We start from the raw sequence: 23,356 nt of genomic DNA, 5'->3' as shown, positions 1-23,356 counted from the left end.
ATTTTACTGGGAATTCAGTATGTTTTATTTCATAAAATTTTCCTATGGTCTATCATATTTTCCAAGCCAAAACAAATGAACTAGTTATACCTTTTCAGGCATTCCATCTTCTTTCACTGAGTATTGTGAACGTTTTTTATCTTTTGTGTGGAATTCTTGTTCTTCTTCAAAACTACTAACATCATCATCATCTGAGCTCCCAGGGTCTGCGAGAGCTTTGCAGTCCTGACCAAAATTTTGTGGCTTTTGGTAACTGTGCTCACTTGTTATGTAAGTTCCTTCCATTTTTAGGGGCCAACGAGGTGGTTCTTTATGGTTCTGCACGTGGTATTTCCTTTCCTCTACATTAACTGTGTCTTGCACTGCTACTTTTTTCTCCACCCCAGCAATTCCTTGATCTTGGTCTTTTCGCTTCCCAGAACAAGCCCAGAGATGAAGGTCAGGATGACGTTTATTCCTTAAAGCAAAGTTGGAGAAAGAGCAATTCAGGGAAAAAAGAAAACAAGTTTAGTGCCATAATAAATTTCAGAAAGTAAAATGATACGGATAACCCCTGGTTGTCCATGCCTTCTGTTCAGTGAGTGTGCTGACTCAGGCAGACTGATCCCCACTTCTCTGCTGAAGACCTAGACTCACCAAGAGAGCCAGGCTAGAAGGAGGGCAGGGGCTCAAGACAAAGGCAGAGGTATTCTTTAGGTAACTTGCCCCAGAATTTAAACCAAAGTTTGAATTCTCACAATTTTATAGAAATAATACTCGGGTAGAAAAGCAATGATGAGAGGCCCCTAGATGGCTCAGTGGGTTAAGCATCTGCCTTGGGCTCAGGTCATGATCTCAGGTTCCTGCTCAGCAGGGAGTCTATGTCTCCTTCTCCCTCAGCAGCCTCCACCTCAGCTTGTGCTCTCTCTTTCTCTCTCTTAAATAAAATCTTAAAAAAAAAAAAAAAGGCAGGGACGCCTAGGTGGCTCAGTCGTTAGGCGTCTGCCTTTGGCTCGGGTCGTGATCCCAGGGTCCTGAGATCGAGCCCCACATCAGGCTCCCTGCTCCGCGGAAGGCCTGCTTCTCCCTCTCCCACTCCCCCTGCTTGTGTTTCTGCTCTCGCTCTCTGTCAAATAAATAAATAAAATCTTAAAAAAAAAAAAAAAAGACAATGATAAATGTAATTATCTTGATAGTTCACATCATCATTTGTTAGATGCACTTCTTTTCCTGCTGACTTCTCACCGTATTTTTTTAAATTGTACAAAACAAAAAACTTTTATATGAGCATATTTTAAAACCCTCATTCAATCAAAAAGTGATACTTGCTCATGACAAAAAATTCAGGCAATAAATGCATACAAAGTAAAAACCTCCCTACCATGGCAATCATAAAAAACTAAGGTATAATCTTTCAGACATTTTCTACACATATAAAATTATTTTTTAAATGGATAAGCATATATTTTCTCTTTTTATACAAATGGGGCCCTCAGTATGCCTTCTTGATAGATAACGTACATGGGCATCTTGTGCCCTCAGTACACAGACGTTTCCCTCACTTTTACTCTAGTAGCTGAACAGTATTCATGTACGACAGTCTGGGATCACCAGCCCACTCCCACCTACAGATATGTGTGCGTGTTCATGTGATCTCTGCACACGAGTGGGGATATTTCAGTCAGATACGGAGCTGCTGGAAAACTGGTACACATTTTAAATGGGACAGGTACTGTCCAAGCGCCCTCCAAAGAGGTTGCACTGATTACGCCCTCACCCACAGTCTATGATAATGCCCTTTTATCGCCGTCCTTGCTAAATAGTGTGTGATATTGCACAGCTAATTCTAGTCATTAAAATTCTGCAGTGAGTGAAACCAGAATTCTTTCATCAGAATTGATAAGAAAGGGAAATACTCAGGAGGCATAAACCTTTCAGAAAGCTCAATAATGTTTGTGAATTAATTATTTCCAGGTTAGATAAACACCCAGGGGTCAAATTAGTTTTCTTCTAATAATAACCAAGTATTGTTCTGAAATTATAAATTTTATCTTTTGGACATCTAATGTCAGAAAATACTAAAATTCTTTCACAGTAAAGGCATAGCAGAAAGCTAGTTTTGTAGTCTGTCCAATGGACCAAGTCCTGCTCTGTCACTGAGCTTGATCAAGTAATTCTCTCTCTTTGACTACCCATCTACCAAATGAGAGGAGATCTATTTTTTCAGGCTTATTTTAAGGATTAAGTGAAATCTGATACTAAAGCACTAACTTCTGGCATGAAGTAGACTTTCTTTTTAATAAGTTAGCTCTTTCCTCAAGTTTTAACATTTGCATGCCCATTTTATAAAGAAATTCATATTCAGATTTATGACATTCAACAGAAGCAAATTACATCCAAGAGTCACTGAGTACTTATCGCTACACTAGGCACTGGGAACAAAATGATGAATAAGACATAAGCCCTACCTTAAAGGAACTCATGGTTCAGTAAGGGGAGATGGACATGAGACAACAAAGTGCACCAAAGTGTCAACATCAGTGCAAAAGGAGTTTGTCAAGAAGGGTGTGTGATCAGCCCTGGTCAGGCAAGTATCACGAAAAGGCATCTGCTAAAAAGACTAGTGATAGAAGGTTGTTCTAAGTGTGAGTAAAGGCTTGTAACTACGATAAAGCAGGCTTCACTCAGGGATTATGGTTTGGTAGAGTTGCGACGTTTGGGGAAAACAACTGGGAGAGGAAAGTAATGGCAACAAAACAATAGAATATATAGCAGGGAAGAACTCAGAGCGCATGCTGCAGAGCCAGGAATACACTGTGGGATATGAAGCTGAAAAAGAGACAAGCTCCTATTCATCTTTTTTTTTAAAGATTTTATTTATATATTTGAGAGAGAGCGAGAGCAGGGGGGAGGGGCAGAGGGAGAAAGAGAAGCAGACTCCCCACTGAGTAGTGAGCCAGACATGGCGATTGATCCCAGGATCCTGGGATCATGACCTAAACCAAAGGTAAACACTTAACTGCCTGAGCCATCCAGGTGCCCCAAGCTCCTATTTATCTTTTACTAAAATCATACTGGCAACAAGAAGAAGGATGAACTCAAAGAGTACAAGACTGGAGCCACAGAGAACTAAAAAGGTGTGGCAATGGTTCATGTGAAAAGAACAGCCTGGGCTGGGACAGTATGAGGAAGAGAGACAGAAAAGCACAGAACAGTGTTAAGGAATTACAGTGGAGAGGTGTCTTGGCACACGTAGGCTGAGGTGAAAGCTGGACAGACAAGGATAGAAAGAGGGGAAAGGGCAAGTTTCTGGCCCAGGCAAGTGAGTCAAAATGAAGACAATCTTGTGAAGAACCAGTGAATCATCCTGTTTTATATAAAATATTTTTTTAGGAGAAGAATTCTAGCCAGGGATTAGGAAGAACTGAAAACATGGACTTCAAGAACACTCAAGACATGTTACTTAGGGAGGCTCAGGTTGGGTTTTTTTGTTTGTTTGTTTTCTTAAGGGAAAAGAGTCTGGGATGACTAAAACCCATTCGGTGCACAGCAGAAGGATGGATTCTATGACCTGCTCCCTTCAGAGTCCATCTTAAGGTAATTAAAAATACACTATTAAATCTACTTCATCTGGACACTTCTCCGGCACAAAATACCAGTTCACCAAGCAATTGTACTTAATTTTGTGCATACAGCAAGCACACGAAACAGCTGGGCAGGGACTAACATTTGTTGGAATAGCAGAGGTGGTAGTGACCTTCAACCATACTTATTCATTCCAGGACAACAGGCAGGAAGCAGCTATTCATCCAAAAAGTTTATTAATCCTGCCTATTTTTAAAAGTTAAAATGTATTCAAATATCTCTTCTGCCTTCCAAACTGCTCATCTGAACCTTCAAAAGGCTGCCTGATTACTGTGAATTAAAGCGCACGCCACCCGTGACCCTGAGGCTCCTCACTTACTTCAGTATGCCGATCTTCAGCTGGAGCCCGTGCAGTACTTCTGTGACACCACAGACATCAGCAAGCAGGTGGTGTGTGGAAACTATCTTTTTGGCATTGAGATGAGAGTAATTTTCTTTTAAAAACGATAACCCACACATTCTCCCATTATCCAACCAATCCTTATCATACCGGTATTTTGCACTCCACCTCTGACCTGTAGATGAAGGTGACATTAAAAGGACAAAGGATTCCACTTATTCAGATTTCCTTCCACTGCCATCTTATTGACACTATTCAGTAAGCAAGGTGAGCTCTGGTACTAAGAACACACTCAAAAGAAGAGCAAGACGGCGTTCTGAGGAGCTGCTGCTGGGAGAGCCCCTCCAACCTCGGGGTCTCCGGCCTGCTACGGAGAACACACTCCATTAAGATGTGCTCGGGGCAGAGGACACCTGCAGAGGAACCTTGAGTGCACGGCTTTGCATTTCTGATGTGTCTGTCATCTGTCCTGTAGAAAGGCTGAGAGGGCCGGATAGAAACTAGACGGGGTACCTGTTCTCTCACAAACATTTGTTTTGAACTGGACGAAACAGAGTTCTACTTAGGCGAATAAGGACCCCTCTTCAGGATCTCACAGGGTCCTATATAATCCTACCAATGTCAATACTATGTCTATTAAATTAGTTGCTTATGTGTCTGTGACCCCTACTATACTGAGACAGTGGAAGGCATGCTTAGAATCAATCATCCTACCTCTTACCAGCATTTGGCAAACAGAAGGCATCTACTAAAGGCTGCTGAATGAATAAACAAATGTCTACATTCATATGGGTCTGAATCATTCTGCTTCCTAATGTTACTTTTTTTTAAGTTAGACAAGAGGAGAACCTGACAGGCTTTCATTTGAGAATATCTAGTTATTTTCTACCTGGGTAGCTGGAAGTGTATACAATATGCAAAACCTTGCTACTCAAAGAACCTCCGGCATGGAGGAAGGCACTGGACAGGGAGTCAAAAGGGACAGGTTTTCATCTCAGTTCTGTCATGTCTACTATTATCCTTGTGCACAAGGCATGAAACCCTCCGTGCTCCAGTTGTCTCATCGGTAACATAAAGGGACAGACCGTGATCATTGGAGATCCCATCTAGCTAAAATGAGCTGGATATGCAACACAGTCAGGAACTTTCTTAAAACCACATCATGAGGGGCGCCTGGGTGGCTCAGTCATTAAGTGTCTGCCTTCGGCTCAGGTCATGATCCCAGGGTCCTGGGATCGAGCCCTGCATCAGGCTCCCCGATCAGCCAGAAGCCTGCTTCTCCCTCTCCCACTCCCCCTGCTTGTGTTCCTTCTCTCGCTGTGTCTCTCTCCATCAAATAAATAAATAAAAAAACAAAACAAAACAAAAAACCAGGGGTTACATTCAGAATACAGTTCCATTCAAATAGCCACACATAAACCTATTTAGAAATCAACACACAGGGACACACTACGGGGCTAATTCTTCTCCAGGAAAAAGACATGTAACTCTGTCCTTCCAGTAATGTAGTAGTTACATTAATGAAATGAGGCTAATGTTCTGGCCTAGGTAATTAACACGGAAAATAAAACTGTAACAAACAATGACAACTATTATAAAATGTCAACACGGAGAAAGAATTTAACCGGTGAAGTAACGGTATCCTACACAGCGGGTACACTACGGAATTGGTACCCAGATCTTCAGGGGCCCGGCCGATAGCACGGGGAGGAGGCTTACCAGGCGGGTCCCTGCAGATGTAGCAGATGTACTGCTCGGGGATGCTCTCCTCCAGCAGCCCCATGCACACGCTGTGCTGCCAGCAGAGACACTCTTCACACTGCCAGAGAACACAGGGGTGCTTACAGTCACAGGTCTGCTCTCCAGACATGACCACAAAACCCCTGCCTTTCAGTTAGCCGTGGCCGTCTCCTGCTGCCACCCACAGCTCCGTTCTTACTCCACACGATGCAAGTGCCGATATATGATGAATTTTATATTTGAAAGAGTCGGCTACTTCAAGAACTTCCTCTTGGTGCAGCTATTAAAATGTGCCTCTATAGATTACTTAAATCACACACACACACACACACACAAAACTATTGCTCTCATTTATTTCCCACTAAATTTTAGGCAACTACATCCTTAAAATAGCTTATGAAAGTATAGACACTTTTTAAAAAAAAAGACACGTTCACAGGAGTGCCTGTAGCAGTGACTTCTTAAAGTATTACCTGTGTGGTGACCCTATAAATTTGCAGTTCCCTATCTGAGAAAATCTTTGAAAAAGGGGAGAAAAACATTACTCTTTCTCATTCCTGTAACTAACGTTTCCAAATCTTCCAAATGTCATCATAAAACGTAGGTTATGCTTTTTTCTTAGATACCCTTCCTACAGGGAGAGGCGGTTCGTGATGCTTAATCCTTGCAACAATTTTTGACACTAGTGGAAACGTTAATTTCCACACCTGCCTGTTTAAAGGCTACAAACAACAGGGATCCAGGCCAGTAAGAAAAGGGCTGCTATGCTCTACCCTTCAATGTGGATGCTTGCCCACCCTAATGGCTTCGAAGAATGGATTCCAGAATTTCAGCTTGAAGACCTCAAACTCAACACTCTCGTATAGGGAGGCAGATCCTTAGGTGAGAGAGCAGTCTACTTCATTTGAAGAGATTTTCTCATCATTACTGCTGGGATTTTAAACGTGAGAAGCAAGAGACCTGTCTTCAATAGGACCATGAGTGACAAAAGAACACGGAAGCCCTGATGTACTTGCTTAGCACCTGAAATAATTATTTGCTACAACAGGGAAGACTGGTTACCTGGATCATGAAGCCGTTCTCCTCATCCATTTCACAAATACACCGCACAATCTCATTAAGAGCATCGTCTTCATCCTGAGATTCCTCAAAATTGGTTGAATCAAAGTCCTGATTGTACTCATCCCCACTGAGAAGCAAACTCTCTGTTGAAGAATCATCTAGGAATTCCACATCTGATAAGTCTAGAATATACACAAAAGTATACTCAGCATTTATTTTCCTATGTTTGTGTCATTTTTCCAGATAGAAAGGAGCTAAAGGAAGTGATTATAAGCTATTAGGTATTTAGAAAGGAAGGCCAAACAAATGGGATTAGAGTAGGTCTCTGAACAAAGAAACAAATGATTTTTGAAGCTTACTAGGTAGTTATGATTGACTTTATATCTTAAGATCTACACTATTACAAGTAGCTTGGAAAGTATCCCTTAGTCTTGGTGCTTATCGAGGTTATGGCTAAGGTTGATAATAATTCAAATTTGCATAGTTTTCAAATGCTTTCACAAACGTTAGTCCTTTTCATCCTCCCCAGAATCAGGGGTCATAAAAATAACGGATTTTATTCTTTGTACCACAGCCAAGGCACTTCAGCGAAAGGAAGGAGACTGCCTGGAGTCTAACACCAATACTGCTATTCTTAACGGTGTCAGTATCTTCAGCCACCAGTGCACTTACTATGTGGCAGGTAGTACACTAAGCACTTCAAATAGAAGACCGATTATTTGCTCGAGTAGTGCGGCCAGCTAATGGTAAAGCTGACTGCGTAGCAGGACTACCTGACTCCAGAGCCTACGTTCTCGATAATGTCACCACTATTCCTTAAATTGAGATCAGAAGTTCCCCAAGGAATTTACAAATTTTCAAAATTTCACTTTGATTAAAATCTTCTAAAAATAAGTATATTCTAGAAACTAGATCATATGGATGACCACTACATATACGTCAACTTAAATGCCAGGTTTTAGGTTTGTATTTGTAGCAGTGTTGATGTCAAAGATGACAATTTAGTCCAGGCCATTGAGAAAAAAAAAATCAAGGCAAACGCAAGGAAATATTTATTTACGACAAATGACAGGACACTAAGTTTCGGCAGGAGTGTGGATGGAGGAAGGCGGGAGCCGCATGGTCGAAGACCTGCCAGCTTCTGTGAGGCACCTGGAGGCCAATCCGCGGAGCACCTGAGTGACAGAGGCAGCTCCTTCTGCCTCAGTGTCTCAGCCTCTAGCCACAGTCTGTGCCACTCCTTCACCTGCTCCTTACTCACCTCCCTCTGTAGGGTATCAACAGGCCGAGGCAGGAAGGGCTCTGTACTGCTGAACGTTCCATAGCCAGTGCTTAGAATGAAGCCTGCGATACATAGTAAGCCGCTCCAGAATGCTTCTGGAGGAGCCAAGGAGGGAGTCCATAGCCAGAGAAAATTCTCTTTTCAGACGATCAGACCACAAAGAAGTTGGCCAAATGCAAACTAAAAAAACTCATGCTGTTTATATTTTAAGTATTTCAAGACTTAATGCTTCTTCTACCAGCTTCTAATCTGATTTTTTTCCTGTTTTTGAATGTTTTATTTTTGACTTATGAAAAGTTAATGTTTTACAGGAAAATAAACATTTTCTTTCCTTTAGGGTCTTAGGACATCTTGGAGAAAGTGAGGTCAGTAGAAATGGTATTAGAGAAATACAGGAAAACTTTCAAGGCGTAAACAATTAGGCATTATAAAATCCTTCTAATAATAATATGAGGAAATTATTGAGGAGAAAATATGAGGGGAAATTTCATTCATTCATCATCTTACTATCTTAAATCCAAAATTAGTATTTTCTCTTGGGCCTTCCGGAATGCAAGTTCAATGTTTCAAAATGGCACACTAGAACACGAATAAACAGTTTCAAACATTGTTGCAGCATTTATGTGGCGTTATATGGATGGCAATCATAACAGAATTAATAAATTTAAAACTATTATCATTAAAGGAATTAGTGTGTGTCTCACATATGCTTTCATGGCCAAAATAAGCAGGTTTTAAGGTGTTAGAATGCAAATTTAACATATTGGCCAGAAAACCTAGTTTGAATAACTAATTCCCAAGCATCAAATAAATGCTTGGCTGAATTCTAGGGGCTGAGTAAATGGGTCCGTAGGTTCAAAGTTAAAAAGAAAAGCAAATAAAAGTTCCCTCTCCTACCGAAATACCACATGGAAAATAGCTCCAACTGAGTGGCCACGGGAACACCATTCTCTTCCAACTGTTACCCCTTGAACTATCATTGCTATTTTCCCAGACACATTCTCTAAGTGTGGATTCCAGATCAGCATCACCTGAAACTCATTAGGCATCAGGCATTCTGAGGATGAGGCCCAGAAAGGTGTTTTAACAAGCTTTCCAGGTGGTTCTGATGCATGCTAACACTTGAGAGCCTCTGGCCGAAGACCTGCGCCCTGTATCAACACCTGTCCTTTGTCCCAGCTCAGAGCTCAGTCACACACGGGGCAGGACGGGGGGGGCACACGCCCAGGACACCCCTGCCGCCCCCTCTCACGCATCTAGTTCCAGCGGCACTACCAGCCAGATATCCCCTCCGTTCTCCAGCACTCCGTGTAAAGTGATGACTTTCTGACCTCGCTGCCTCCACCAGGAGGGTCCTGACGTGATTGTCAACCCAAAGAAGCACTCAGAAACTCCATCTACCCTCCTGGAAATCTCACTCGTGCTCTGCAGCACCTCTGGATAGGTCATTCCAAAGCATCACAGAGACAGTTTTCACGGACACCTGGGGTGAAGAGCCACTGGCCCAAAAGGCAACACAGGACCTGTGCTTGTTAGAGAAGGAATTTTTTCCTCCCTCCCCTCAGTGTTTGAAAATGGTAAATCTCAAAAGTGCCATGTGCTTATTTTAGGAGAAAGGGAAGATGACGCTTTTCCCCACAGTAGGCTAGACAGGAGTTGGGCCTGGAAGAATGCAAATGGTAACCGTGCAAACGAAAACACACCACCTAGGACCTACCATGTCGGGCCCTCAGAAGAAAGGAGAAGGCCGGAGTGAGCTCAGCCGTCAGTATCCCTGGGGTTTTACATAAGATGAAGACCCCGTCCCTTAGTCTAGTCTCCAGCCACTGCCATCAGGGTCTGCATGGGGAGAGTCTCCCCCCCACTGCTGAGAGCCCCGGAAGGTGAGCGTGCTCAACCCCACAGCCGCCAGGACGGCCTGCAGGGCAACCTGACAGATTCCGAATCTGCCCATAAAACACCCATAATCAGTACATAGGAGACACTAGGAGCTTCCTCACCATCTGTCCCACAGTTAATGATAAAAGCCAATTTTACTTTAGAGAAGTTAAAGTAGCTCAACTATCTAATGCTGAGATGTTCATATTAGTTTACGGGGTAACTTCTTAAATGGTGTAAACAGGTAAGCCCTCACTGAAGTATGTTTCCAGCTCAATTCCCCATTTAAGAATCTTAAGACTCGTTTAAGCATTACATGATTACACATACTTTCACCACTAAGATCAACTGACAAAATTGCCCTTGGGTACTGATATGTTGTATTTTTCTCCGTGAACATGCTTCGCAGAGCCAGAGAATTCCCAGAAGATCGAGTTAGTGGAGAAGAGCACCTTTCCAGAAATTCTAGAGAACTGTCTTCATAGTCTGAATAGTCTGTAACATAAGATACATAAAGAAGTATTAATAAAGTGTCAGGTCATCAGGAAGAGTCACTTTATAAAAAACTAACAAGAAAGTTACATTTTACAAGACATAAAATAACCATGCCCCCTCTTCCCTTACCCACAAACAGCTAGATGGCGGTGTATCTGATAAAGTGGGCTGGGCAAGAACACCTGGGGAACTGTACCCCAGCAGTACACACATACCACCAGGGAGCACCATGTTCTAGCTGGTACCAAAAACTCTTGTTAGCCAGTCCAGACGTGAAAAAGGATTATCTCTACAGTCTCTCTCCATTATAATCACAGCTGTTTACAGTAAGATTTGCAAGATGGAAATTAACTTTGTTTTTGCAATTTGTAAAGAGGTGCTCATAATGTGTAGCATGTCAATCATTACACTGATAATTCAATTGATACATTTTTTTTTAAAGATTATTTATTTTGAGAGAGCGAGAATGAGAGAGAGAGAGAGAGAGAGTACATGAGTGGGGGAGGGTCAGAAGGAGAAGCAGGCTCCTCGCTGAGCAGGGAGCCCGATGCGGGACTTGATCCTGGGACTCCGGGATCATGACCTGAGCCAAAGGCAGTCGCTTAACCAACTGAGCCACCCAGGCGCCCCAATTGATACATTTTTCAGCAAAAAAATCTGAATGAAATTAATTGGTCCTCCTGAAAAAAAAATTAATCCAAGTCCTGCCTTCCTCAGCTTAGCATGAGTCCTGCAGATGGAGGACAGGGAGGAGCCACCTGCAGCTTCCAGGAGAGCAGGGTGTGATGACAGGGACAGACAGGAGAGGCCAGGATTCAGGGCCCTGGGAAGGCTCTGGAGCAGAGGAGAGCCTGGCGCATCTGACAATCTGACACCGAGGCTACAGCACAGTGAGGGAGAGAGAGAAGAAATGAGGCTAGAGGGGCAGGAGCGGATCTGGTTAAACACGTCCTTATTTTTGAGTTTTATCCTAAATGCGGCAAAAAGAGCGTGACCCAAGTCTGATTCCGGTTTTCAAAGCCTACAGGAGCTATGGAATGAGGAAGGGGGCAGGGAGGTGCAGGCAGGAGGCGCCACGGCCTGGCCTGGGAGGAAGGCAGCCGGCCTGAAGGCTGACAGGCAGATGCAGCGACCCGCAGATCTGAAGACTGGCGTCAGCAGGGCAGTTTCCAGGCTTCTGCTTGAACTACCAAGAGGCAGAAAGAGGGGCTCTGAGATGGAGCTGAAGAGTAAGAGGGAGGAGAAACCAGAGAAGGAATGCGGGTCTGAAGGAGACTGATGGATTATTTTATTTAAAGATTTTATTTATTTTAGAAAGAGAAAGAGAGCCCGGGAAGGGGGTGGGGGGAGGCTCAGAGAAGTTGGGAGAGGAAGAGGGAGAGTCCCTGCTGAGCTCAGGGCCCCACTTGGGGCTCAATCCCAGGACCTTGAGATCATGACCTGATCTGAAACCAACAGTAGGACACTCAACAGACTGAGCCACCCAGGCACCCCCAGAGGAAGGCTTTTTAAAGATGGGTGATCCTATACTTCGTCTACAAAAATCTAAAAATGAGGGGAGGCAGGTTGACAAATGCCAGGATTTTAAGAACAGAAAGACAACTGCCTCCATTATTGTAGAGGCAAAGCAGGAGATGATGGATATACATAGCTAAGCACATAGTTGTGGAAAGATGAGCAAGTTCTCTGCTGGTGGCTTCTATTTCCTCAACTGAGTAAGAGGCAAAGGACACCTGAGGCAAGTTAGGGAATAGAAAGAGATGGAAAAGACTGGAAGAGGTGCAGGAAAGGTCAAGAGTAGGAAAGTAAGTTTCCAGGAGAGCAGTACCAATGCTGGTGTGCAGTGAGTATTCATCTAAAGTCGGTGGTTGCGGTGAACAAAACAATGGTCCCCAAAGACGTCCACAACCTAATCCTCAGAACCTGTGACTGCGTTAGGTTCTGTAGCAAAGGGGAATTAAGGTTGCTAATCTGCTGACCTCAAAATTATCCTGGATTATCTGGGTGGGCCCAAAGTAATCACAAGAGTCTCTAAAGGCGCAAGAGAAAGTCAGAAGAGTCAGCGTTGGAGTGATGTGAAATGAGAAAGACTTGAGTGGCCGCTGCTGGCTTTGAAGATGGTGAGGACATGTGCCAAGACACGCAGAAGCCTCTAGAAGCTGGGAAAGGCAAGAAAATGGATTCTCCCCTAGAGCCTCCCAAAAGGAGTCCAGTCCTGCTGACACCTTCATTTCAGCCCACCGAGACCCATGTTGGACTTGTGACCTTCAGAACTTGAAGATAATAAATTTAGGTTGTTTTAAGTCACTGATACGTAGTATTCTGTGACGGCCGCCAACTGGACACTACCACAGCACTCACCACTGAATACTACAGCCCGGCCACATCTCCTGGGCGCCCCCTGTGTGCTAACCATGATTCTAAGTGCTCTAATCCTCACAGTTAATACAATAAGGAAGCTACAACTGCTAGTGCCATTTTACAAGTGGAAGAACAGAGACAGAAAAGGTTAAACTGCCCAAGAAGACATAGCTCTCTTTACAAAGCCAGCCTTCAAACCCAGAGAGCCCGACTACAGAGCCTCTTAACCAAAACACGTTACCAGTGGATTTCAACGCAAACTGGAAAGCTCGTTAAAGCAGATTCCTGGGCCTCACCGCCAGCAGGTCAGGAGTGGGGACCCTCCCGGATGCTGCGGATAGTATGAGACTGCAGAGCGATCCTGGAGTAGCACGGGGCTACTGTGTCTCTCCTGGCCCCAGTCTCTACATAGCTTGCCCCATGCCCTGTCACTTGGGCACAGGCATGGAAAGGGCATCTGCTGAATGCTAGCTAGCACTGTATTAAGTAATTACAATGATTACCTGATTGAATCCTAAAAATAAAGCCACATAGCAGAAACTATTATTACCATTTTATACGTGAGGAAACTGACATTTACACAATTTAAATAACTCACCAAAGGGCACCCAAGCTATAAGCTTTGCAGTGAAGATCTGAACCCAATGCTCCGCTTTGAAAGCTGCCCTTTTATCGATGACGTGCTATATTGCCCTCTCAGCAAAGTAAATGCACAAATACAGCCTGAGTGTAAGAATAATGGTGCAAGTCTCAATTACGTGTGACAAATAAAACAGGCTGCTATTATATAAGCTCTCTACGGGGTATCAGCAACAGAACAGAACTCGGCACTCTGCACCACACCTGCATTCCCCATGCCAGTCCCTGGGGCTACTGGGAATAAAGGTCCGCTGCCGGCTTCAGGGTTAGATCAACTGTAATCCGCCACATGAAGCCCCTTCCTTGATCACTCCAGCTTCTCTACACTACAGACAGAACTTACTTTGTATCACCGTTACCTTCCCAGTAAATATTTGCGTGTGCTTCTTATCACTCTTACGATATGCTGATAAGGCTTGCCTACAAGCCCCTGGAAGGGAGTGTCTGTTTTCACAGCACAATGTTCTAGATTCTCCTTGAATTTCTCATTCTAGTTCTTTTAAATCTCTGTATGCCTTCGTTTTTTTAATATTTACAGACACAGGAAAGACAAAGAGATGACGTGACTGGCTCAACGGGACAAAGGGAAAAACTGGCAAAGATGTCACTCAGATTCCAACATGGCCGTTTCTCGTACGGATAACCGTCAGAACTTACTACGCCAGTAGAGACAAGTAAAACCTGCTAGAGGGAAGAATGCACAATCTAGCAAACACTCTCTAAGGCCCAGGAAGTAACAGAACAGAGCATGATGGTTCAAGCTACAACTAAGACTGAAGCCAGACTGCCTAGGTTTGAATCTGCTTTTCACCACTCAACAGCCGTGTGAGCTTGGACGACTCTATTTGTTTCCATTCACGGCTTCTAAAATGGGTATAAGAGGCTCCACTGTTAAGCATTAATGAATGTGAAGATGAAATAAACCACTGTATATAAAATGCCTACAGCACGTTTGGTACATAATAAGCACCAGCAGGATATGCAAAATAACAGTCAGTGTTAAGAAAGAACTTTTAAAACTCCCTGGTGGTAGTAACTGTAGAATAAAATGCATATTATATTAGGAACCTCAAGTAGGAATAATGTGAATGTTTTAAAATTAAGATGTCTTTAAAATTTTAAAGTTATTTAAAACCCATTTCCAGCTTAAAGACCCCTCTTCTATTTTAATCTGGAAAAGTGTCACTTCCAAGATGAATATAAATAACCCAGAATAAATTCTCAAATGTAATAATTAATTGCAAAGATGCCTGTGATTACCCAACTCCACACCTGCTGTGTATAAAAAGCAACGCTTCTGTGCATCTTTAAGTATTTGCTAGGATTCTATTTACAAAGTTAAGATTTTCATGTATAGGTCTGATTTTAAAATGTAAACAAGATATAAAGTTCTTTTCAATTAAAAAATAAAAATATATTAACATGTTTTAAAGGGTTAATGGCTCTTTAAAAGTAGGGGTAGCGTAATTGCGGAACACAACTCTGAGGTGCCAATTTTCTTGGTAACTTTTTCTCTCAGTCTTACTAATCTGGATCGCCCTCTTTCTTCCAAGTCACCAACCACCACCTCCTGCATTCTCAACACTCTCTTACTGTGCCACCAAGTGTGGCCCACTCCTCATCTGTTCTTGGTCAGCACCTCCCTGTTACCTTCCCTCCGCATGCAGGGGATCTTAGCACACTCCAATTTGGTGTCTGCTGGTGGGTCCTGGAGTAGACCTTTGTGCTGCCGCGGCAGAAAGGAACCTGAACAGCCCGCCCTTCCTGCCCTGAGTCCTGGCCGGCCCCGCTGCGGTACCCGAGTCCACCAAATCCCCTCAGCCTCTGGTCACTCGGGAGTTCACCTGGCAGTTTTACCCGTGGTTTGAAGCTTCTCAAGTCTGCATGATGATACACTCTCACAGGAGGGTATTCACAAATCAAATGTGTTTGTAATTAATGGTTTTTGTTCACAATGCTCCAGAGTTTCCTGACTTTAGGTTCTCTGGAGTCTGGGCCCCATGGGGCTGTGTGTGAAGGGACGGGGTGAGGGGAGAACGGACAAGGGGCAATGCAGGCACACGAGTGCACAGGTATGTTCAAGACATTCTCTGGAAAGTAGTTTCAAGCCTTTCAATCCTCTGTTTGACCCTACGTCAAATGTACGCTGGTAGCTTTAGAGAGAGAATGTAGAAACAATGAGAGAGGATATGGGGCCTAGCGAGAGAGAGAGTTAAAAATCTGAAGAATTTACCAGTTAAAATCTGAAGTTTCCCAGTTGGCTTTATAGTTTTTAAAACTCGATTTTAGGGGCACCTGGTGGCTCAGTCATTAATTAAGCGTCTGCCTTCGGCTCAGGTCATGATCCCAGGTTCCTGGGATCCACCCCCACATAGGGCTCCCTGCTCGGTGGGAAGCCTGCTTCTCCCTCTCCCACTCCCCCTGCTTGTGTTCCCTCTCTCGCTGTGTCTCTCTCTGTCAAATAAATAAAATATTTAAAAAAATAAAATAAAATAGACTGTTGAATCTCAGATCTGTACCTCTGAAACAAATAATGCAATATATGTTAAGGAAAAAAAAAAGAAGAAGAAGAAGGTAGCGGGAGGGGAAGAATGAAGCGGGGGAAATCGGAGGGGTAGACGAACCATGAGAGACGATGGACTCTGATAAACAAACAGGGTTCTAGAGGGGAGGGGGGTGGGAGGATGGGTTAGCTGGTGGTGGGTATTGAGGAGGGCACATTCTGCATGGAGCACTGGGTGTTATGCACAGACAATGAATCATGGAACACTACATCTAAAACTAATGATGTAATGTATGGGGATTAACATAAGAATAAAAAAATTTAAAATAAATAAATAAATAAAATAAAATAAAACAAAACTGAATTTTAGGGACGCCTGGGTGGCTCAGCCAGTTAAGCGTCTGCCTTCAGCTCATGATCCCAGGGTCCTGAGATGGAGTCCCGCATTGGGGTCCTGGGATCAAGTCGAGCATGGGCTCCTTGCTCAGCAGGGAGTCTGCTTCTCCCTCTGCCTCCCCTCCCCCTGCTCGTGCTGACAAATAAGTCTTTTTAAAAAATTAAAATAATAATAAAACTGGTTTTTAAAGGTGTTTAGTGAATATGAAAAAAACCCGGGTATGACAAAAAGCCTATCAATCAATACCACAAAATACTTAGGTGCCTGTCACGTAGTTTAAGAGAACACTGTCATCACTTTTGAAGGTCCCGTTGTACCATTTTCCAATTTGAACTGATAAATTCCCCACTTCAGAGGTTACCCCTGGCCGGAATTTCTGCTCACCATTCTCTTGCTGTTCTTTATGCTTTTGCTACTTTTTGTTACTTTATAAAGCTGTTGCTATGTTCGCATATAGTTTCATACTACAACTTTTTGATCTTTACATATATAAAATCGTGTTGCACGTTTTCTTCAGTGATTTTAGCTTATCATTTTGTTCCTGAGATTCCTGTGGATATAGTTCATTTATTTACATGGTGATATGGATTCCACGGAATGGATGTGTGACTTCTGATGGACAGCTGGGCTGCCAGTGCTGCTAGGACATCCTCGTAAATGCTTCCTGATGGGTCATGAGAGCTTAGTTAGGAATTTTAAGTCACACGGCAGGCACAACTTGCCAATGGCCGTTTTGCACAGTGGTTGGTACCATGTCTCCACCGCCTCAGCAACATCTGATATCATCCGCCTTATAACTTTTGTGCAGATAGCAGCTAGGAAATAGATCCCACTAGGTCTTAAAAATTACATTAATGCTGCTTCTCGTAAGATTGGACATCATGTTATATATTCATTTTAGCACTCTAAGATTTCCAATTCTGTGAAATACCCCTTAAAATCTTTAGCCCATTTACCCATTAGGATATTTTTCTTTCAATTCTTGACTTGTAAGTTCGAAACAGATTCTGAATACTAATCCTTTGTCAGGTACACGTGTTGCAGTATTTTCTGATGGTTTGTGCTGTCTTTTCATCCTCTGTATAACGTTTTCTTTTTTTCCCCTGTAAGGGAATTTCTTTTTTTTTTTTTTTCCTTTTATCTTTTGATCCCCTTCACCCACTTCTCCTACCTCCACCCCCTGCTTTTGGCAACCAATATTCTGTTCTCTGTATCTTTTTTTGCCCCCGCCTTAAGATTCCACACATAAATGAGATGATATGGTATTTGTCTTTGTCTGACTTATTTCACATAGCATGATGCCCTCGAGGTCCATCCACGTTGTCACAAATGGCAAGATTTCATTCTTTATTCTAATACTCCAATGTGTGTGTTTGCGTACAGCACAATTTCTTTATCCATTCATCCATCAGTGGACACTTGGCTATTTTGAATAACAATACAATGAATATGGGGTGCATTTATCTCTTCAAATTAGTGTTTTTGTTTTCTTTGGACAGATACCGCATAGCAGAACTGCTGGATATGGTAGTTCTATTTTAATGTTTTGAGGAACCTCCATCCTGCTTTCCACAGTGGCTGTAGCAGTTTGCATTCCCACCAACAGTGCAGAAGGGCTCCCTTTTCTCCACATCCTGGCCGACACTTGTCTTTTGACAACAGGCATTCTAACAGGTGTGAGGTGACAGCTCATTGGGGTTTTGATTTGCATCTTCCTGATGATTGATGATGTTGAACATCTTTTTATGTACCTTTTGGCCATCTACATGTGTTCTCTGGAGAAATGTCTATTTCGATCTTCTGCCCATTTTCTAATCAAATTGTGTTTTGGCTATTGAGCTGTAGGAGTTTTTTATATATTTTGGATATTAGCCCCTTATCAGACAGATGATTTGCAAACATTTTCTCCCATTCAGTAGGTTGCCTGTTCATTTTGTTGATGGTTTCCTTTGCACTGCAGAAACGTTTCAGTATGATATATTTCTGCTTACAGATTTTTGCTTTTGTTGTTTTTGGTATCAGATTTATAAAATCATCACCAAGACCTGTGTCAAGGAGATTACCAACTATGTTTTTTTCTAGGAGTTTCATGGTTTGGGGTCTTCTGTTCAAGTCTTTAGTCCACTTTAAAAATTTTTTTGTCTCATATAAGATAGTGGTCAAGTTTCATTCTCTTGCATACAGCGGTCTAGTCTTCAGCACTATGTATTGAAGAGACTCCCCTTTCCCCATTGTATATTCTTGGCTCCACTGGCATCAATTAATTCACCATATATACGTGTGTTTATTTCTGGGCTATTAATCTTCCACTGATCCATGTGTCTGTTTTTATGCCAATACCATGGTATCTTAATTACTGCCGCTTTATAGTTTGAAATCAGAAAGTGCAATGCCTCCAGCTTTGTCCCTCTCTGGGTTGCTTTGGCTATTTGGGGTTTGTTGTGGTTCCATACAAATTTTAGGAGTATTTATTCCGTTTCTTTGAAAAATGTCCTTGGAATTTTGATTGGAATTGCAATAAATCCGTAGATTGTTCGGGGTAGTTTGGGCATTTTTTTTTTTTAATATTTTATTTATTTGACAGAGAGAGAGATAGCGAGAGCAGGAACACAAGCAGGGGGAGTGGGAGAGGGAGAAGCAGGCTTCCCGCCGAGCAGGGAGCCCAATGTGGGACTCGATCCCGGGACTCCAGGATCATGACCTGAGCCGAAGGCAGACACTTAACGACTGAGCCACCCAGGCGCCCAGTTTGGGCATTTTAACAATACTGATTCTCCCAGGCCATGAGCATAGAATATCTTTCCATTTATTTGCATCTTCTTCAATTTCTTTCATTAACATCTCATAGTTTTTATTTATTTTATTTTTTTAAAGATTTTATTTATTTATTTGACAGAGAGAGGCACAGCGAGAGAGGGAACACAAGCAGGGGGAGTGGGAGAGGGAGAAGCAGGCTTCCCGCGGAGCAGGGAGCCCGATGCGGGGCTCGATCCCAGGACCATGGGATCATGACCTGAGCCGAAGGCAGACGCTTAACGACTGAGCCACCCAGGCACCTCCAACATCTCATAGTTTTTAAATATACAGGTCTTTCACTTCCTTGGTTAAGTTTATTCCTAGGTATTTTATTCTTTTTGGTACAATCACAAATGGATTGTTTTCTTGATTTCTCTTTCTGGTAGTTTGTTCTTAGTGTATAGAAATGCAAGATTTTTCTGTATTAATTTTGTTTGCCAAAACTTCACTAGTTTGTAAGTTCTAATAGTTTTTTGAAGGAGTCTTTAGAGTTTTCTGTACATAATATCGTGTCACCTGCAAATAGTGACAGTTATATTTCTTCCTTACCAATTTGGAGGGCTTTTTTTTTCCCCCTTGCCTAATTGCTCTGGCTAGTACTTCCAAAACTTATGTTGAATAAAATGGCAAGAGTGGGCATCTTTTTCTTGTGCCTGATCTTAGAGCAAAGGCCTTCATCTTCACCTTATGAATATTTATGAATATGATGTTAGCTGTGGGTTTGTCATATATGGGCCTTTATTATGTTGAGCTACATTCTCTCTATACCTGCTTTGTTCAGAGTTTTTATCATAAATAAATGTTAAATTCTGTCAAATGCTTTTTCTGCCATCTATTGAGATGATTGTATGATTTTTATCCTTTATTTTGTTAATGTGGTATAACACACTGACTTATTTGCAGATATTGAACCATCTTTGTATTCCCAGAATCCCACTGCATCATGGTGTATGATCCTTTTAGTGTATTATTGAGTTTGGTTTGCTAATATTTTGTTGAGGATTTTTGCATCAATGTTCATCAGGGATACTGCCCTGTAATTTTCTTTTCTTACAGTGCCCTTGTCAAGTTTGGGTATTGTCAGGGTAATGCTGGCCTCATCAAATGAGTTTGGAAGAGTTTCCTCCTCTTCCATTTTTTAAAGGGTTTGAGAGAAGAATCTGGTATTAATTCTTCTTTGAATATCTGGTAGAATTCACCAGTGAGGCCATCCAGTCCTTGACTTTTCCTTGCCGGGAGGTTTCAGATTTCAATCTCCTTACTAGTCATCAGTCAATTTAGATTTTCTATTTATTTAACTCTATTTTCATGATTTAGCTTTGGTAGTTTGTTATGTTTCTGGAAATTTATCCATTTCTTCTAATTGTCCAATTTGTTGGCATATTACTGCTCATAGTAGTGCATTAGGGTTCTTTGCATTCCTGTAGTATCAGCTGTAACATCTCCTGTCTCATTCTGTTGATGTTCTCTTGGTAAGTCTAGCTAAAGGCTTATCAATTTTTTTTTGTTACTATCTTTTATTAAGTAACAATTCCAAAATCCCAAAAAAGAATACTTGAGCTGAACATATACTAACTTCCCTACATAAAACAGAAACACATGTAATGACTTTTCTATTTATCCAATCTACTTTCACAAGGCTTATCAATTTTGTTCGCTTTTTCAAAGAATCAGTTCTTAGTTTCACTGATTTACTCTACTGTCTTTTTAATCTCTATTTCTGCTCTAATCTTTATTTAATTTCATTCCTTCTACTAACTTTGGGCTTTGTTTCTTCTCCTATTTCTATTTCCTTGAGATGAATAGCTGAGACTCTTGTTTCTCGAGGTAGGCATTTATCCCTAGGAACTCCTCTCTTACAAGTGTTTTTTGCTAAATCCCACAAATTTTGGTATATTTTCATTTTCATTTGTCTCAAGGCATTTTCTCTTTTTATTTCTTCTTTCACCCACTGACTGCTCAGTAGCATGTGGTTTAATCTCCACATATTCATGAAGTTCCCAGTTTTTTCCATGTAATTTCTAGTTTCATATTATTTATTGTGGTCAGAAAAGATGTTTAAGAGGATTTCAATCCCCTTAAATTTGTTAAGATTTGTTCTGTGGCCTAATATATGATCTAACGTGGAAAATGTTCTATGTACACTTGACAAGAATGGGTATTCTTCTTTCTTATAATTTTCTTAAAGATTTTATTTATTTATTCGTCAGAGAGAAATAGAGCACAAGCAGGGGGAGGAACAGAGGCAGAGGGAGAAGCAGGCTCCCCACTGAGCAGGGAGCCCGATGTGGGACTCGATCCCAGGACCCTGAGATCATGACCTGAGCTGAAGACAGATGCTTAACCATCTGAGCCACTCAGGCATCCCTATTCTTCTCCTTTTAGATGGAATGTTCTAATATATCTGTTAGGCCCATCTGGTCTAACATGTTGTTTAAGGTGGTTTCCTTGTTGATTTGGATGGTCTCCCCACTGATGTGAGTGGGATGTTAAAATCCCCTATTATTGTTGCGGGGTACGTCTCCCTTTAGATCTGGCAATATTTGCTTTTTATATTTAGGTGCTCCTATATATAGTGTGCATAAATATTTATGAATGTTATATCCTCTTGCTGGACCGACCCCTTTATCACTATGTGGCACCTATCTTTGCCTCTTATTACTGTCTGTTTTAAAGTCTATTTTGTGATAGAAATAGAGCTACTTCAGCTTTTTTCTGGTTTCCATCTGCATGGAATATCTTTTCACTTTCTGGGACACCAATAATGTGAAAGTTAGTCCATTTGATGTTGTCCCATCAGGCCCTTAATCTATCCTAACTTTTTTTCATTCTGTTTTCTTTTTTGTTGCTCTGACTGGGTGAGTTCAGTCGCCTTGTCTTTGAGTTCACGGATCCTTTCTTCTGCTTCATTTGGTTGCCACTGAACCCCTCTCTAGTGTAATTCTCTAATTCAGTCTAGTCAAATTTTCAACCTTTTCCTTTACAATTAACACTTTTTGTCTAGAAATCCTTCCCTGCCCCAAGATCATAAAGATGTTTTCCTATACTGTCTTTCAAAGTTTTACAGTTGTCATTCACACATTTCATCATTAATCAACCTGGAATCGATGGCTGCATATGGTGTAAAGTAGGAATCCTACTTTCATTTTTTTTCTTCACCATGCGGATTATAAATTTCTTATACCATTTACTGAAAGGCTTATCCTTTATCCTTTATCTGCTCATCTAAGAATGCCAGCTGTGTATAAACTGAGTTCTGATATATGTATATGCTTTGGACTATCCACCCTGTCCTTAATCAATACGTCTATTCTTCCAAATGCCTCACTGCCTTAAACTATAGTTGAATAGTAATTTTTCTCTTTATTCTTTAAGATGGACTGTATTATTTTTGGCTTCTTACTCTTCCACTGTAAGTTGTAGAATCAGCACTGAATCTATAGATGTATTTAGCATGAAGTGGCTGGCATCTTTTCAATATTCAATCTACTAACCAGTGCACATGAATTGTCTCCCATGCTTTAGTCCTTCTTTGTTTCTAAATCAGGTTTTATAATCAGGGAGTCATAATGTTTTTTTCTAAATGTAAGGAAAAATGGATGTATCAAATGTTTTTTGTACATATATAAGGATAGTAATGTTTATTGTCCTGCATCTGTTACTGTGGTGAGTTTCACTGATTTTTTCAAATAATTTTTTTTTTTTTTTTTTTACATTAAGAAAACTCTACCCTCAATGTGGGGCTCAAACTCACAACCCCAAGATCAAGAGTTGCCTGCTCTCCTGACTGAGCCAGCCAGGGTCCCCTGATTTTCTAATGTCAAACCAACTTTGCATTCCAACCCTTTGTGGTCCTATGTTTTAAAGCACTGCTGGATTTAATTCTGTAACACTTACTTACGGGTTCTTTATCTATGCCCATAAATGAGAAAAGCCTATGATGGTCCTTTCCCATACTGTTCTGATTTTGAGCAAAGTTATTTAAATAATCTAAAATGAATCTGGAGTTGCATTAGTTTCCTAGGGCTGCTCCAACAAATCACCACAAATCTGGTGGATTAAAACAACAGAAGTTTATTTTCTCATAGTTCTGAAGGCAAAAAGTCCAAAATTAGGTGTCAACAGGCCAAGTCTCAAGGGGCAAATCCTTCCTTGCCTCTTGCAGTGGCTGGTGGCTTGAGAGCCTTGGCTTGCAATGCAGCACTCGAATCATGGCCAGGGCCCCCACATGGCATTCTC

The 23,356-nt window shown here is 41.8% G+C and overlaps 1 protein-coding gene across 2 annotated transcripts in view; it reads right to left on the bottom strand.

Annotated features, from left to right (window-relative positions):
* Positions 1-23,356, bottom strand: part of PHF20L1 (PHD finger protein 20 like 1) — a 77,544-nt gene that overhangs the window by 4,726 nt on the left and 49,462 nt on the right. For both annotated transcript variants that reach the window (XM_044914679.1, XM_044914680.1), the window contains 5 exons: positions 10,257-10,421; positions 6,767-6,948; positions 5,684-5,783; positions 3,944-4,139; positions 91-457 (listed from right to left, as the gene is read on the bottom strand). In XM_044914679.1, coding sequence (XP_044770614.1) covers positions 91-457; positions 3,944-4,139; positions 5,684-5,783; positions 6,767-6,948; positions 10,257-10,421 — 1,010 coding nt within the window. The remainder of the gene's footprint in view (positions 1-90; positions 458-3,943; positions 4,140-5,683; positions 5,784-6,766; positions 6,949-10,256; positions 10,422-23,356) is intronic.

Source organism: Neomonachus schauinslandi, chromosome 4, assembly GCF_002201575.2.
Source record: "Neomonachus schauinslandi chromosome 4, ASM220157v2, whole genome shotgun sequence".
NCBI classification, from domain to species: Eukaryota; Metazoa; Chordata; class Mammalia; order Carnivora; family Phocidae; genus Neomonachus; species Neomonachus schauinslandi.
The sequence above is the reverse complement of the archived record's forward strand: the minus strand, read 5'-3'. Positions and strand labels throughout refer to the sequence as shown.